This window comes from Podarcis filfolensis (assembly GCF_964270895.1).
Source record: "Podarcis filfolensis genome assembly, chromosome: 1".
NCBI lineage: Eukaryota > Metazoa > Chordata > Lepidosauria > Squamata > Lacertidae > Podarcis > Podarcis filfolensis.
The window spans coordinates 101,462,280-101,478,620 of NC_139604.1; the positions used below are offsets into that span (position 1 = coordinate 101,462,280).

A 16,341-nucleotide genomic window follows, 5' to 3' on the forward strand; every position below is an offset into this window, starting at 1 on the left:
ACTCTAGGGTTGCGTGCTCATCTCGCTCAAGAGGCCGGGAGCCAGCGCTGTCCGAAGACACTTCCGGGTCACGTGGCCAGCGTGACTAAGCTGCATCTGGCGAGCCACCACCAGCGCAGCACACGGAAACGCCGTTTACCTTCCCGCTACAAAGCGGTCCCTATTTATCTACTTGCACTTATGGGTGCTTTCAAACTGCTAGGTAGGCAGGAGTTGGGACCGAACGACGGGAGCTCACCCCGCTGCGGGGATTCGAACCGCCAACCTTTCGATCGGCAGGTCCTAGGCTCTGTGGTTTAACCCACAGCGCCACCCGCGTCCCTTCGTTTAGGTAATAAGCATAGCTTATATCTAGTTTTTGCCAAAGTGAAGAAAGATCAAAATTTGTGGACTTGAAAGACCTTTGATCATTTTATGAAATCATTCTGGTTAGTTATATGATGCTGTATGAAGGTTTCAAAAAGGATGATATTAAAAAAAAATAAATAGCAGATGATTACTAGAAAAGGATGTTGTTTTTCTGTCCATGAATGGATTATTTTTGATGGAATGCAGCCTTTCCTTAGTACTTCTAAATGGGATATGCACTTCAACAAAGAAATTATGCAAGCTGAATAACAATACTAGAAATTATACAGAATGTTAAACTTGAACAATTGGCTGGTGAAAATAATTCCACATTAAGTTTTTGTTTGTTAATGGTACTCACAAGATGATTTTCTCATGAGAAAGACTCTCATGAATTTTCATTTTATATAGTGAATTAATGTCCACACCTTAAGAAATATGTTTGCATTCAGAGGATTAGGTGTGCAACTCTGCATTTATGATTACCTGTCCACCAAATTAAAATACATTTCTTACAACTCAATCCTGCAATCCGGCTGGTGGAACTAAATAAACTTAAACCACCTTCGTTGGCTTCACAGTTTGTATGGTTGCAGTTATTGTTTTCGGAACACAGGAAGTTTTCGGAACACAGGAATTTATACCATGTCTGAATATTGGCACATCTAGTTCAGCAATGCCTACACTGATTGGCAGTGGATCACCCAGGTTTGAGATGGGGTCTTTCCCAGTCCTACCTGGAGGTGCCAACACATCTGCTCTTTCACTGAGTTGCACCCCTAACATCGATCATTTTAAGTCTGCATTTCAATTTGCTTTGAACCATGATCTCATCATGGTTAAACTGCTTGTAAGGAGTGGCGGAGTTTCACAACGGTGGGTCTGCTATTGAGAATGCTACTCAAAATGCCATGACTTTATGAGCTTGGCCAATAGGGCTCTTTTGATGCCATCTTCTTGATTGGTCTTAGATGCTGCTGTGTTCTATAGGAGAATAGTCCTGTGGACAATTTTCGGGGGGTGTGTGTGCTATTGGTGGATGGCAAAAGTGGGTGGGGCAGCAGGTGTGATTCTTACCTTTGTACGTAAGAATCAAAGTAACAGCTGTTTGACAGTGCAATAGACTCCCTTGGAAGGTGGTGGAGGTTTTTAAGCAGAGGTTGGATGGCCATCAGTTGGCCATGGATGCTCTAGTTGAGATTTCGGCAATGCAGGGGACTAGATGATTATCAGAGTCCCTTCCAATTCTACAATTCTATGATTTGCTATTTTGCAATGTCTCTCCCATCTAGCTTGTTCAAGGGCAATCCTGTGACCTGGATGGACCAGGAATCCAGTATCTGGGTTCAACCTTAAACTAGTTGTTTGGATTACTGTGATGCTTTCCAAAATAGATTTTACTGTATATGCACGGGAGTTGAATCACAAATGATCCCATAGCTTCAATCATTATTGCAGAACTAACCCTAAGTGTGATCATAACAGAAGCGTTATATGAGTGCTGACTTTGTTTTAATCTGGTTTAGCATCAATTGATGGCACCAAATACTTATATCCCAAGTATTAATATTGCTTTGCTTGCAGGATACACTGATTCCCCTGTGGGCTGCAAATAACATAATTTAAATCTAAATATACTAAGTTACCGTAATTAGTTTTGGTAAGCAATAATGCTACACACTATCATATGGTCCTTAGATTCATAATTGTTCTTCAAAGCCAAAGGTAAGGGTTTGGAGAGTGACAGCAGTTTAGCAAGTCTAAATGATTTTTTCTTTCTTTTAAGAGTCACTCTTCAGACATTTCTGCAGTTTTTTCGTGTGCACCTTCTGTTACTTTTTTCTTTTTTCTTTTCTTTTTTTTTGTATCACAGTGTTTTATTTATTCACTAGGCTTTCAATAGAGAATAACATTAATCCTTTTAAGCTCCTTATTCTAATGATTTATTTTCTTGGAAACAGTTGTGATCCTCCTTTGAATTTTAATGATTGCTGGCTATTCAAGGATTCATTGTTTTGACTTCCTGTCCTTACCTTTGTTTCTAACATGTCTGTAGGGAACACCTGTCTAATACTGTATCTGGCCTTGGTTCTCACTGGCTTACCATATTCACTCAAGCCTATCTTAAAGTGTTATGTTGAAATGCTAGCTACTCATGCATGAAAATAAACGTAGGATATATATTTGCAGAGATAGGCAGATAGACAGCAGAGGAATGGCTAAATGGATTGAGTCATTTTTTTCTGTGAAAGTAGTGTTTTTGGTGCAAATAATAGCACATAATGCTCATCGCGGAGAAGTTTGCTAAATATGTTAGCACTTTAAAAACCATTAAGCAGCCCTGTATGTAATTCCCATTTCTTTTAAAGTTTTTGAAGGAAGAGAAATATGTCTGCTGTTGTTGACAGAATCTAGTATCGTTTGCTGAGATTTAGGTCACGGCTTATACTGGAGTTGAATTCTCATTTATCCTGTTGAAATAAAGAATCTCTTCCGCAACAGAGCTAGGGATATCATGCTTTTTTGAGAATATCTTATATTCTAATACAAGGTCTTAACAGCTATACCCTAGTATGCATAATACATTTTATTCCTTATCTGCAGCCTTTTGGACTTTGATTCAGAATACCAGGAGCTCTGGGATTGGCTGATTGACATGGAATCCATAGTGATAGACAGCCATGACCTGATGATGTCAGAGGAGCAGCAGCTGCATCTTTACAAGGTTAGCGCTTCCGTTACTGCCTTTACCTAGCTATAGAAGATCTGATTAGTTTGACAAGTCTTTCTCTCACAGGATAGCCCTGCGTTCATTGTATATATCATGGTGTCTATTAGAATTCCCTTCCCTGTCCCCAACCTCATTTCCATCCCCTCTGTGCTGACAGCCTGCACCAACATCATAATTGTGAGAAAGTTCCCTTTATCACATTCCATTTGGTGCAATTCTATGGGAGGACAAAGATTTGTCTTTGGTGTGAATAGAAATAGATGAAACTGCATTCATAAGTAGACTGAAACAAAATGAAGAGGGGGGATGATAGTAGCATTTAGAAAATGTGTTTTGATTGGAGCGTTCGTCTGGTTTTATCTACCTTTCATGCCATGTTAGTAAAGGCGAGGGTGGGGGGTGCCTTGATTTAGCTTATTGTTTCAGGATATAGGATTTTTCCCATTTACTTTGCATAACACAAATATTATTTTATTAATACAATGTGCCTTTAATGAATTAAGTACGGTAATGGTAAACTTGTGCATTGGTTGCAAATCTTGGGTTGCAGCCAATGTTAGCCATACCTTTGAGTAGCCCCACTGAAGTGAATGGACATAGTTAACTTGTGCCATTAATTTCAATGGGTCTACTCTGAGTAGGATACAACCCCTTGTGCCTTACAAAGAAAGAGAAAGGGGGGAAAGAGCTGTTTTCTGTTTCTGATAACTTTTGCTTAACAAAAAAAAATTAAGATAACTTCTTCAAAAACAATAATTTCATTTTCAACTCTAATTCTGGACTTTTGTATGTGATGTGGAGATGGGGGGGGAAAGCATTTTGGGAGTGGAGGAGGGGCTTTCTACAGACATATCAGGATGTAGTAAATCTTCCTCATTTAGGCAATTTTTATTGGACTAATTTTGACAGTTGTCATCCTTGAATTGCTTTGAGCATATGGCATATCTCAAAGAGCAGATTGTGAATCATAAAAAATAAAATTAATAACTAACAACAGAATCAGCAACAGTATAACGACAAGGAACAACTACCCTCTAGCCTTTTTTTATTTCTTATGCAAGAAATGGCACACTCAAGGTCAAATAGAAGTTGTTTTCTTTCTTCTCTATTTATTTTTGTATATATAATTTAATGAAACATGAGTGTTTTTTAAAATAAAAAACCACAAGCCACACAACAGTGTGATGTACCAGCAAAAAAAGGTAATGCTATTCTAGGCTGTGATCACAGAAGTATAGGGTCCAGATCAAGGGAAGTTATAGTATCACTCTATTCTGCCTTAGTCAGACCACACTTGGAATACTGTGTCCAGTTCTGGGCACCACAATTTAAGAAGGATGTTGACAAGCTGGAACATGTGCAGAGGAGGGCAACCAAGATGATCAAGGGTCTGGAAACTAAGCCTTATGAGGAGCACTTGAAGGAGCTGGATATGTCTAGCCTGGAAAAGAGGAGGCTGAGAGGAAATATGATAGCCATCTTCAAATATCTTAAGGGCTGTCACAGGAGAATGCTTGCTTTCTCCTGCTCTGGAAGGTAGGCTTTTAAAACTGTGAAATGGCTTCAAGCTGCCAGAAAGGAGATTCCGATTCTCCTTCCTTGGAGGTTTTTAAACAGAGGTTGTATGGCCTTCTGTCATGGATGCTTTAGCTGAGATTCCTGCATTGCAGGGGGTTGGACTAGATGACCCTTGGGACCCCTTCCAGCTGTAAGATTCCATGATTTAATCCTTTGTAGATTCTGTAAGAACTTCCTATACAGAATACTTAAATACATGCACATGCAGGTTATTTGGAAAGCCAGTTCAGATGTGCCAGTTCCTCTGTGGACTTTTTATACAGTGGAGAAAAATTAAAAATCCATGCACAAGCATTTCACTCTCTACATTAGTAAATTCCGAGGAAATCTTATTCACTTAGTCTGATTTGAGAAACCATTGACTGAGCAAATGAGTACATTTGATCGCCCATAAAGAGTATTGCTTTACTGACACAGGACATCATAGCAGGATTCATCATACCGGTAGTCCTTTTGACACCTGCTGAAGACTTTCTTATTCAGGCGAGCCTGCCCAAATGTTTATAAAGTTTGTAGGTGTTTAATTTGTTTTAGTCTATTTTATGGCAGTTTTAACCTTCTGTAAGTTTTACATTACAGTTGTAAAATCTTCTTACTGATAATTTTATTGCTTTATCTTTCTTGTAAACCACTTTGAAGTTTTTTCTACAGTCAAGTGGTATATAAAGTTTATTAAGTAAATAAATAGCAGTATAGCTTAATATATAGTGTTGAGCACTATATATTACACCATTGCCTTTTGTAGAATAGGGATTGTGTCCAAACCCTCTACAAAAGGAGGCAATTGAGAAAAAAGGAAGCATGATAAGATAGACATACAGTAGTACCTCGAGTTAAGAACTTTATTCATTGTGGAGGTCCGTTCTTAACCTGAAACTGTTCTTAACCTGAGGTACCACTTTAGCTAATGGGGCCTCCCGCTGCCGCCGCGCGATTTCTGTTCTCATCCTGAAGCAAAGTTCTTAACCCAAGGTACTATTTCTGGGTAGCGGAGTCTGTAACCATTCTTCAAGTGCCACACCAACAAGCTTCAACCATCCATAGCAGCTATATCTAAAATAAGGTTGTAAGTGGTTACACTTACTGTATAATAGGATTCCCATGTTTGCATTGTTCTGACCCGTGTGTATATTTTGTAACCTTGAATAGCTGCTCTTCTTGTTCCATTGTACAAATGGGGAAGCTGACATGGAGCTTAACGTGAAACATGAGAAAGAAACAAAGCTGTAGTCATTACAACATTTCATAGAGGCAACTTTGTTATGTGGTTTTCCACAAATTCTGAAGGCAGACCAGTTTACCTGACACACCAGTTAACCCAATAATCTCCCCAGCCCAGAATGTAGTACAGCTGCAAAGGCTACAATCAGCTGCGGAAGAGCAGTGTGTGATTGTGCTTAATCCTTTCCCTCTCTGGTAAGTTCCCCCCCCCCCCGCTAACAATCCACCCTCAAATTGCCTTTGGATTGCATATGACCACCCTAACAGCATCATGAAAGCAAACCATCATGAATGCGCAATGAAAATAATGTCTGCAAGGGCCCTGAGATCTGTAAGCTTTGGGCCCACTGTTTGGATTTGATATCCCGCTTTATCACTTTGGAGTTTGGATTTGATATCCCGCTTTATCACTACCTGAAGGAGTCTCAAAGCGGGTTACATTCTCCTTTCCCTTCCTCCCCCACCACAAACACTCTGTGAGGTGAGTGGGGCTGAGAGACTTCAGAGAAGTGTGACTAGCCCAAGGTCACCCAGCAGCTGCATGTGGCGGAGCGGGGATGCGAACCCGGTTCCCCAGATTACGAGACTACCGCTCTTAACCACTACACCATGCTGTAGTTATCTCCTGTGAGTAAACGAAGTGGTGGAAATTAAAATGTGTGAGCCAGGCGAAAGCAATTCTTCACCCTAGAATTTCATTTGGCCCTAGAAACATTTCCCCCCTGAACGAAACAATAGACTTCCAACTAGCATTTGAAGAAGCAATGGTGCAAAAAACAATAACAACCTGTTTTTTTAAAGTTTTCTAATATTAGCAGTTTCCCTCAGGAATGACCGTAACTCAGTGATAAAGCATCTGCTTTGCATGCCTGTCTCAGATCTAACCTGAGGCCTCTCAAGCTTCAGTTGGGAGACACTTCTTTCTGAAACTGGCTGCTGTTAGTCAGTGCAGACAATACTGAGGTCAATGGACCACTCGTCTGGCTTAGTATAAGGCAGCTTCCTATGTTCCTAAGGTTTTTAAACGGTTTCAACAAGTTCCCAGGAACATGTGGTGATACCTGAATAAATTTCTTAGGGTCATTTCACACATTCTTTGGTAAAGTAGTGATAAAGACACCACAGTATGATGTTATTGTGTCTGTGTCTCATGGTGAATGCTTCTGGTACAGGCATCCCTATGTAGTGATGGCCAGTATATATCACAATGGAAAGACTCTTCCTTCAGAAGCCTTTCTAGTGATGTGGTATATGCTAGCTGCCACCACATGAGGGCTCATTTGAGTAGGCAGAATTTGAGTTTCCAGTTACAGATTGTGTGTAGAATCTATATATTATTGACAGTATAGTGCCATAGTGTTGAACCATATCGACTGAATGTTGAGCTGTTGAATTTGGTCGTTCCTCGTGCAGAAACTACAGGAAATAAATCATGGGAAGATTGGAATCCCGTTTCTCTCTTGCTTTAATTCATGTTGCTCCACTAACAACTATACTGTACAGACGCCAGTTCATTGCGCTTTCTCTTTTCTAGGGGTAGATTTCTTAAATCTACAGAATCTTCCTCCTAGTTATTGAATTGATAAGTAATTGCACCGCTGAGCTAGCTCAGCAAACCTCCTCTGCCAGGTTACCTGCTGTGTTTTCACTATTGGCAGCAGTAATCTTTGCCTCTAAGGAGTCTATAAGTGGGAAAGATCTATAATAAAACAAGTACATTGCAAGGCAAGAGCATACATTAAATGCATAATAACAATATAGCCATGCCAGAACTAGGTATGAGAAAATTATCTGTATATTCACAGTTCAGCATCTATCCCCAGTGATGTTTTTCTCTAATTCCATACCGATTCAAGCCAAGCCTTTCTTCCCCTGATTTTATCCTGATAGATGACGATAGGAGGCCTTGGTAAAATTGACATAGAGCAGAGCTGTAGTTTTTTGTTCTCAGTTTGTTCAAGCCTTTAATGTAATCTTGTATCAAAGAAGAATTCTCCTCCTTCTGCCTCCAAACAAACCTGCAATCATTCTGAAATCTCAGTTTATACGATATTAGGCTAAAGGCTGACGTAGTATGGAAAGTGATCCACAGGGCTGTCAATACTCCGTCAGCCTTCTTTTTATATTGATGTCTTTCTCTTGCGTGCCGGTGAATTGAATGCTGATATGTAATTCTTGACCCTCCCTACTTGCTCAGCTGCCTGATCAATACTGCTACCACCATCTCCTCCTCAGCCTAGGAAACAAAAGTTCCCTGCAGCCGGCGGCAGAGGCAGAGGGAGGTCATTCAGCTTCCCTCCCAGGCACCTGAATTCTGGACACTTTGCTTGCTGGCAGAGGAGGAGGAGCTTGCATTAATAGCAATTGGGTGGGTGGGCAAGGTAGGAGAGGCAAGAGTAACATTTCATCATTCAATATTATGGCCTGATGCTAATAATACAAGGGAGCTGTCAGCACATATACCATGCTGTGAGCATACTCTTTTTCTGAAGGCACAAGAGACCACTATCTTGCTGAAGCTAGTAGGTCTGGTCAGTGCCTGGATGGGGGACCACTTAGGAACTATAAGTAGATCTGCTCAGGTTCCACGATGGAAAGAAGCGTGAAATATTAATGTAAGAAACGTGTCTGTCTTCAGTCTTAAACTGTATTCCTGTTGCATAGTTATCCTCACTCTAGCTATCCTACTTTTAAGTTACTTTAGGAATAGAGTATCTAGATCTTTTGAGTCAGGCTTGGTCAGGCTTGGCACCAGCTGTCAGCCAGGTCAAGCATTGGCCAAGGGGCTCAGGAAACTCAGAAAGACCCTTCCCAGCCAGACTTACCTGGGCTGCCACTCACTGCCCTTTCTGCCAGGTGCTCACATAGTGGTGTGTGGTGTTGCTGCCACTGCCATGACACTGGTGGCAGCAGAAAAACAAAATACTGCATGGGATATTGGGGTATGTGAGTTTGAAGGGACATCAGTGGTACCATGCCAAGGACCCCCTTAAGTTTCTGCCTGGTTCATTGTGGCTTCATCCTCCTTTTGTCATTATAATACCTGGACCTGATCTCTCAAGTATTCTTTAAAGATCCACAGATAATTATCCTACATAGGATTTATAGGATCTGGCCCAAGCGTCTAAACTCCTCTCATTAATCCTTTAATAGAAACCTCTGTATTGATGCAAGATTTCTTCCTGGAGTGTTCAAAAATTAAGCAAATCAGGGTTTATTGGAGCTGTGGAGATTAGAAATGAATGTACTAGACAGAGAAAGTTAATGATAATTCCTTACATTTTCCCCAGAAGATTAATTGTGCGTTAGATTAAAACCCCATTAAATTGAGTAAGATATGATTGTTAAAATTGTTAGCATGTAGGGAGTAAAATTAACCAAACATTTCTTTACAAATATAAAAATGTTGGCATCTCCTTTGACATTTGGAGGGTTGATTATAAAAGCATTTAAGGTGCTTGAAATACATACTGCATAAAATGTGCCCTGATTAAATCTTCAACAAGGATGTGTGTGCCATGGCGGGTACAAGAAATACTGATCCTGGCGTAATGATTTGTGAGTAAATGTGTTGATTTAGCAACAGGAAAGCTTAAATACGAGGCTGTCCAATCAAAGAGGGGGTAGTACACTTGACTAAATGGCATTCAAATGTTCATCAGAAGTGAATGCTTCCTAAGGAAAGTTGGAGGTGGGGGGGGGGGGAAAGGAACCTCCATTTATCCTAGGTGGGACTAATAGCAGCTGGGGGAGGCGGGCGGGAAGAGAGATTTAGATCAGGGAAAATATTTTTGAAGACTTTAAAGCCCTATATAGTTTGAGACCCATATATCTGAAGGAGTGCCTGCTCCCACATTAACCCACCCACCAGCCTTCTTCACAAACTCTGTGAACACTACATCTTTAAAGCATATTCAGAGCACATTTTCCTTGCTCAAAGAATTCTGGGCACTGTAGTTTATCCGCCGCAGAGTTACAATTCCCAGCAAGCATTAACAACCTACGGTGCCCAGAATTCTTTAAGGGTGGGGAGGGGGATTGTGGTTTGAAGGCTCTATATAGGTGCCTGAGTGGTTTATGTTGTAAAAGCTAAGAGTTGCAGCCTGTGTTGGTGAGTAAGGAGGAAAGCGGTTTCTTCTCTCCATCCCTGCCTCTAATGATAGTGATTTTCAAAGAGGGAACATGTTTTTTAAAAAACAAAAACCCAAAAATACATCTGTTGCTTTTTGAAAAATTGAGATCTGTGTAACGAAATACTCTTAATTCCTGCAATTCTGCTTTCCCTAAGAACCATTTCCCTTGAGGAATCTCATAGGTAAACAGAGTAAACATGCATCAGATTATGTGTGTTTCTTGCATTTCTTTTGGAAACTGTCAGAAGCACACAACAATATGCGGTGTATTAGCTTATAACTTTATTATTTCCCCATTAAAAAAATAATAATGTAAAAACAAATGAGCCTGGAGTTAGGCAACATTAATTGCAGTCGTACCATCTTAAACTGCCACCACCATCCTTAAAATCATTTCTAAGGTGTCTATTTATTGTATATCTTTAACCAAACACAAACTTTACTAATCAGTACAGCATAGACCATTGCAGAGTTAAATGATTCATTCAAAGCAGAGCTTTCAGTAGCAGGATAGTAAGTTGGTGGGTAGGGCTTAACAGTGGTGATCATTTGTGAGGAAATAAGAGTGGCTATATTTTCACGGGTAAATTGTTGAGGGAAATGGCACTGCTTTACTTCTGAAGATGCCATTCCTTTCCTCCTCTGGGTGTGCTGGTGCTCCATGAGCTTTTCGCTCTGGCTCTGTGCAGAGCTGCGGCCTCCTGGATCAAACAAACCATGGTGAAAGTTTCCCTCATTTGCATCACTTCTAGACAGCCCTGTCTTACTCTTTGCTGTCAGGAAATCACTGTCTTTGTCACCTTTCTTCAGTGATCTCCTTTTGGCAGAGATAGTCCATGTGACCAGGATTAATCACAACAACAACAACAAGAAGAATCCTGGCTCAGGATTCAGTGACATGTTTTGCTCCAAACTCCAATAACAACAGTGTAGGCTGGAGTCAGGAGGAAATGACTACATTAATTTCTGAGTGAAAAGATAATTAACACTTAAAAGACTAATGTTGTAAGCTATGAAGCTATAATTCATATTAATGAAAACGCGCTTAGGGGAGGGAGTAGTACCGGGCTCTTCGTTGTTAAAATAATTTAGGGAAAGTAAAAGGAGGGTGGTGGGGGACGCAAAGTCTGTGCAAAGGGGAGAGGGAAACCGTCAGCTATAATATACTTAAAGGTTTGAAACTGCAGGCTGAAGTGTGTGTAAAGTGCTTACTTAGATGATATGAATAGGATCCTGCCAAACAAAAGCAGTAGTGTGCTCCTAGAATGCTGTGCTTAGAGGAGTTTCCTTGGCAACAGAAATGCAGTTCCAAAAGTAGACAGAACTTTCCTCAGAAAACATGCTATTAATAACAACCTTCCGGAACAACCTGGAACAATTTGACTACTTGGCAGTGATAATGCCAAGTGTTCTGCAAATTAATGTAACACAACAGTTATATGTTTCTCTTGCCCATAATTCTTCTGAAGTTGAAGTGTGAGCTCTGTTCGGTTTGTGGATCTGAGGGCAAGAAGCCATCCCAAATGTTAGTGAAGCGAACGAAAGCGGAAATACCAGTAGCTCAACTAGCATCGGGCACATTATTTTATCTTGTACATACGACAGATTTGTTTGACTAGATTATTTATTCTAATTGTAGGGATGGAGGGCAAAGTGTAAGTACAGGATTAGTCGCCATCCCAGATTACAAAGTGTGTAGCAAACGCTGCATGAAATGGTTAAAATCGTTGAAGGTTTGTGCCTTCGGTGTACATCCAAAATACTTGGTTCTTAGGCTTGATTCATCTCCTGTGCAATCCTATGCAGCCTCCTGAGAAGTAAGTCCCACTGAGTTCAATGGGGCTAACTTCCAGGTAAGTGGGTAAAGATTGCAACATAAATTGTGCATGTTTTTGTGCATTTGAGAGCCCACTATAGTCGTCTCTGTGTTTTCTTATGCTTCTGTGTGCTGTAATTTCATGGGTCGGAGGCTTCAGAAATGAGAGCACTAACTCACCCTTCATAAATACTAGCTGAGTGACTGGGTGAACTGGGGAGCCTCCTGTGCTTGTGGAATCTCTCTGCATTTTAGAACAACCATGTGGGGAGCCAGTGGCATAGCGTTGATTACTGGCACCCAGGGAAGGCATGGTTCAACACTGTGGTGCTATACTCCCCACCAGAGCAAAGTGGGGCCACACTGAGCTGCCTGCCCACCCACACAGTGGGGAGCCCAACCAGCCAGTGTGGTTCTTGGCGAGCAGAGAACAGCAATGGGCTGGGGGCACCTGTGGGGGGCACCTGGTTTGTGCCCCCTCAAAAATTGCATGCCCAGGGCCACAGCCCCCTGGCACCCCCATGCTACACCCCTGTGGGGAGCACTCACAAGTACAGGAGGCTTCCTGCTCTCCACAGTTACCCATCAGCTGATGGAGGACAATTTCAAAGGGGACAGACCTAGCAGGTTCATCCCAGCAATCACTCCCTTCACATGAATGCAGTACTGTCAGAGCCGCCCGAGGTCCCAGCTCACAAAGGACCAACGCTGCTTCGTTGTTAAGTACAAAAGTCTTTATTGAAGTTCAGTTTCACTTCCAGAGCCACAGCGTGCAGCTCTACGTCTCAACTCTCAGACCACTGATGCTCCGTCTGAGTCTCCTCCCCCCAGACACCAATTTAAGACTCTAGCCTTACTCCACCTCTTCCTCTGTTCTTTCCGCCTCTGGTTCCGCCTGTCCGTTGGGGTCTCGCCCTTTCTAGACTCTTCTGACGCTGAATCCCCTGAGCCTTCGCCCTCCCTCCGGCGGGCTTTAGGAGCTGGTTCCCCATCCGGGTCTCCTGCTGTCCCCCGCGCCTGTACATTTGAACTTGGCGCGCGCGCCCAGCCAGCAACTTTCCTCCTGACCGTTTCACTGCTGCTGTCACTGCTTCCCCCTCTGGGGGGGCTATCTGCAACTGACCTCCCCTCCGTTGGAGGCGTGGTCAGCCCTGACTCACTTTCTCTCCCCGCTGGAGGAGATGCTGGCCCTGACACATGTGACTCTTCCCCCCCACTACGCTCTGGTGGGGAAACTGGTCCTGATCCCCTGCTGCTGCTTTGGGGTTCCCCGCTGGCTCCTTGTTTCTGGTGCGTCCCCCCTGGGACCCCCCTTGCCCTGACCGTCGGCGCCCCCTTCTGGGAATCTTCTGATTCGCTGGAGAAGCTCATGGAATCTCTCGGGCCACTGTCATACTCCCCTACGCTGCCCTCGGATTCTTCCCCTTCGCTCTCCATTTCCTCTCTCCCCTGTGCTCCTGCTCCTGAGCCCCTGACAAGTACATAGAATTTGGGTGCATGAACAGGGCTAATATCTGTGTATGAAGCAGAACTGGGAACCTGTGGCACTCCAGATGTTGCTGGATTCCAACTCCCATCAGCCCCAACCAGCATGACCAATGATCTGGGATGGTGGCAGTTATATGCAGCAGCATTTGGAGAACCACAGGTTCTCCATCTCTGGTGTAAACTATATAGCTGCAAAAAAAAAAAATGTTACAAATAAGTGTTCCCCACACTCTATTCTGTTGACTAAGCATGGGTTTAAAACAGTTAACACTAACAGAAGGTAAAATTAATGACATAGCCTCTATATGCTCTCAGCAGCTCTGAGGACAGCTCCCACGAGAGGTGGTGGACTCTCCTTCCTTGGAGGTTTTTTAGCAGAGGTTGGATGGCCATCTGTCATGGATGCTTTAGCTGAGATTCCTGCATTGCAGGGGGTTGGACTAGATGACCCTAGGGACCCCTTCCAACTTCAATATTCTATGATTCTATGACTTGGCTTGTAACAGAAAGTACAAAATATGCTCTCCGCGCAGACTTTTTAAAAATATGTCATAATTTCTGTCTGCCAAGAGAATAAACTAATTTCAGATCTGCCTTGCCAACTAGAATCATTAGAATTCTGTTAAAGGCCATAAGTTTACTAGACAGGAAAGGTAGACTACTCTACTGCCTTGACCTTTCTTGAATCCTTAGATCTAAAGGTTAAAAGTAATCAATATCTCATTGTGCATCCTGGTAATAAGTAATAACCATCATGTTAAAATCTAAATGATTGCATATCGCACTTAAGCATGTTGACCCATTTGGGAGCCTTTTTAATTGCAATCAGGATAGTGATTATGGTTTGCTAATAAACTTTTAGCCTAAATGGCAAAAATTGCAGCCTTCAGCTTTTTGTAAAATATGACTTCAGCTTCTAATGCTGATTGAAAAGGGTGTGCTGCAAGTTAAAAGCACATTTCTCTAGGACAGATTTGAATATCTCTTTTTGCAAAAAATAAAATAATTTTTTTTTAATTCAGAAATGCTAACATAACAAAGACACTGTTAAATGGTGTTAGCTTTTCTAACATAAACACAGTACATACTTGCATCAAATAGTATTCCATACCAGGCGAACGCTGGCCATGATTTGTCATAAAAATAAATTATCCTCCCTCAGCCATAATGACTGGTGCCGTGCTGAATCCAGAAATCTAAGCCTAAGTGTGGACATCTGTGAGTGATGAACAAAAGTAAGAATGGATGAGTGAGTTGGAAAGACAGGAAATATGCTGGATCAGCCTGTTTTTGCCTAGTGCCTTAAGATATGTAATAAAGGCACCAAGTGAGTGTCCCTGAGGAGAGCATGCCACAAGCAGGGACCCACTGCAAAAAAAGGCCCATTCATACGTTGCCACCCTCTGGACCTTTTGCAGAGGAGACACAAAGAAAGTCACAGGCGATGTGGTCACAAAATCTGGGTCAGTTCAAAGAAGGAAAGGCGGTCCTTGAGGTATTGCAATCCTGAGCCATTTAAAGCTTTATAGGTAAAAACCAGCGTTTTGAATTGGGTCCAGAAAATAATCGGCAGCCAGTACAGTTGGGCCAGGATTGATGTTCAAGCTGCCTTGCCCCAGTGAGCAACCTGACCACTACACAGGGCTGAAGAACGCTCCCCAAGCAACCACCCAAGTGGGACTGAAAGCACTGCAAAGTGGGGCCACCCACCCCTAACTTGGACAGCCGCTCCAGTAGCATATCATGGTCAATGGAAATCAAAAGCCACAGAGAGGTCGAGGAGAAGTAACAGGGAAACATATCCCCTGTCTCTCTCCTGACAGAAGTAATCATGTAGGGCGACCAAAGCAGTTTCTGTGCCAAAACAGGGCCTTAACCCTGATTGAAATGGATCTAGAAATTCGGTTTTCTCCATGAACACCTGGATCTGGTTCATGACTAGCCACTCAAGTGCTTTGCCCAAGAAGGGACATTGGAAACTCACCATATTTTATTGGTCTAATTCCCTCAAACAAACAAGAGGATGCTCTAATGGATGGCTATTCCAGCAGGGCTTCTTGTGTGGTTTTAAAGTGTATTCTTATTTCAGTAGCAGAAAAACGTGTCCCATGTTCCCAACCCCCATCTCTGGGCTGTTGAAGGTAAACTATATTATCCAGGAAAAAAGAAAATGGGTTAACTGCTACCAGTGCTTCTTGCTAAAAAAACAAACACACACACACCAAAAACCTCCAAAATCCTTTTTTGAGTAATAGGATGAATTTGTCTGACCCTCTCCACAACATGTCATTTTCAGCAATGAAGAAGAAAAAACACACATCAGATGTAATTTATCACATCGGTTTTCAAAGATATTTCATTTTCTCAGAAAAACAAAGTAGGAAAAGTGATACCTTCTTATTGAACTAATATTTCTGGTGGCAGATATGCTTTCTGACACTTGGTTCAAGAAACTGAGTCATCTACAGCCCTATTCATGTATTCCAGGGGTGAGGATCCTCGAGCCCATGGGCCAACCTTCACCCAACAGCCGGTCAAATCAGGACTGTAAGGCTATTTTAAAAACAACACCTACCTGCCAATCAACTGACATCATTCTGATGAGAGGTGACATCAGCTGGTGGGCAGTGGGGAGCAGGGTTTGATTCTGTTTTGGCTGTGTACACCAGTTCTCCTGCTGGGGCCAATGCAGCCAAACTGAGCACGATGCAGAGGGAGGTTCAGTCCTGTTCAGTATGGCTACACACACCTGTTCCTTTCTGGGAACAGACACACATAGCCAAAGCAATAGGATGCAGCCTTTGGTGCACTTGGTGAATGGAGACTAAATCCTGATCACTTTGGTTGCATGTAACAGTTCCCAGCCCCTTTTCAAACAGCCCCGTGTTGCTCTTTAAACTTCCAGGCTGCTTGCAAATGGGCTTTCAAACTACCCAACACTGTGCTTTGAAGTCCCGACAGCTGGGACTTCAAAGTGTAGCGTCACCACACATCAGGTGATTGACAGCTGGGTAACCCTGTCCAGA

The 16,341-nt window shown here is 42.4% G+C and overlaps 1 protein-coding gene across 6 annotated transcripts in view; it reads left to right on the forward strand.

Annotated features, from left to right (window-relative positions):
- The window catches only part of AKAP6 (A-kinase anchoring protein 6), a 239,895-nt gene that overhangs the window by 159,967 nt on the left and 63,587 nt on the right, over positions 1-16,341 (forward strand). For all 6 annotated transcript variants that reach the window (XM_083608609.1, XM_083608610.1, XM_083608607.1 and 3 more), the window contains one exon: positions 2,953-3,073. In XM_083608609.1, the coding sequence (XP_083464735.1) occupies positions 2,953-3,073 (121 nt within the window). The remainder of the gene's footprint in view (positions 1-2,952; positions 3,074-16,341) is intronic.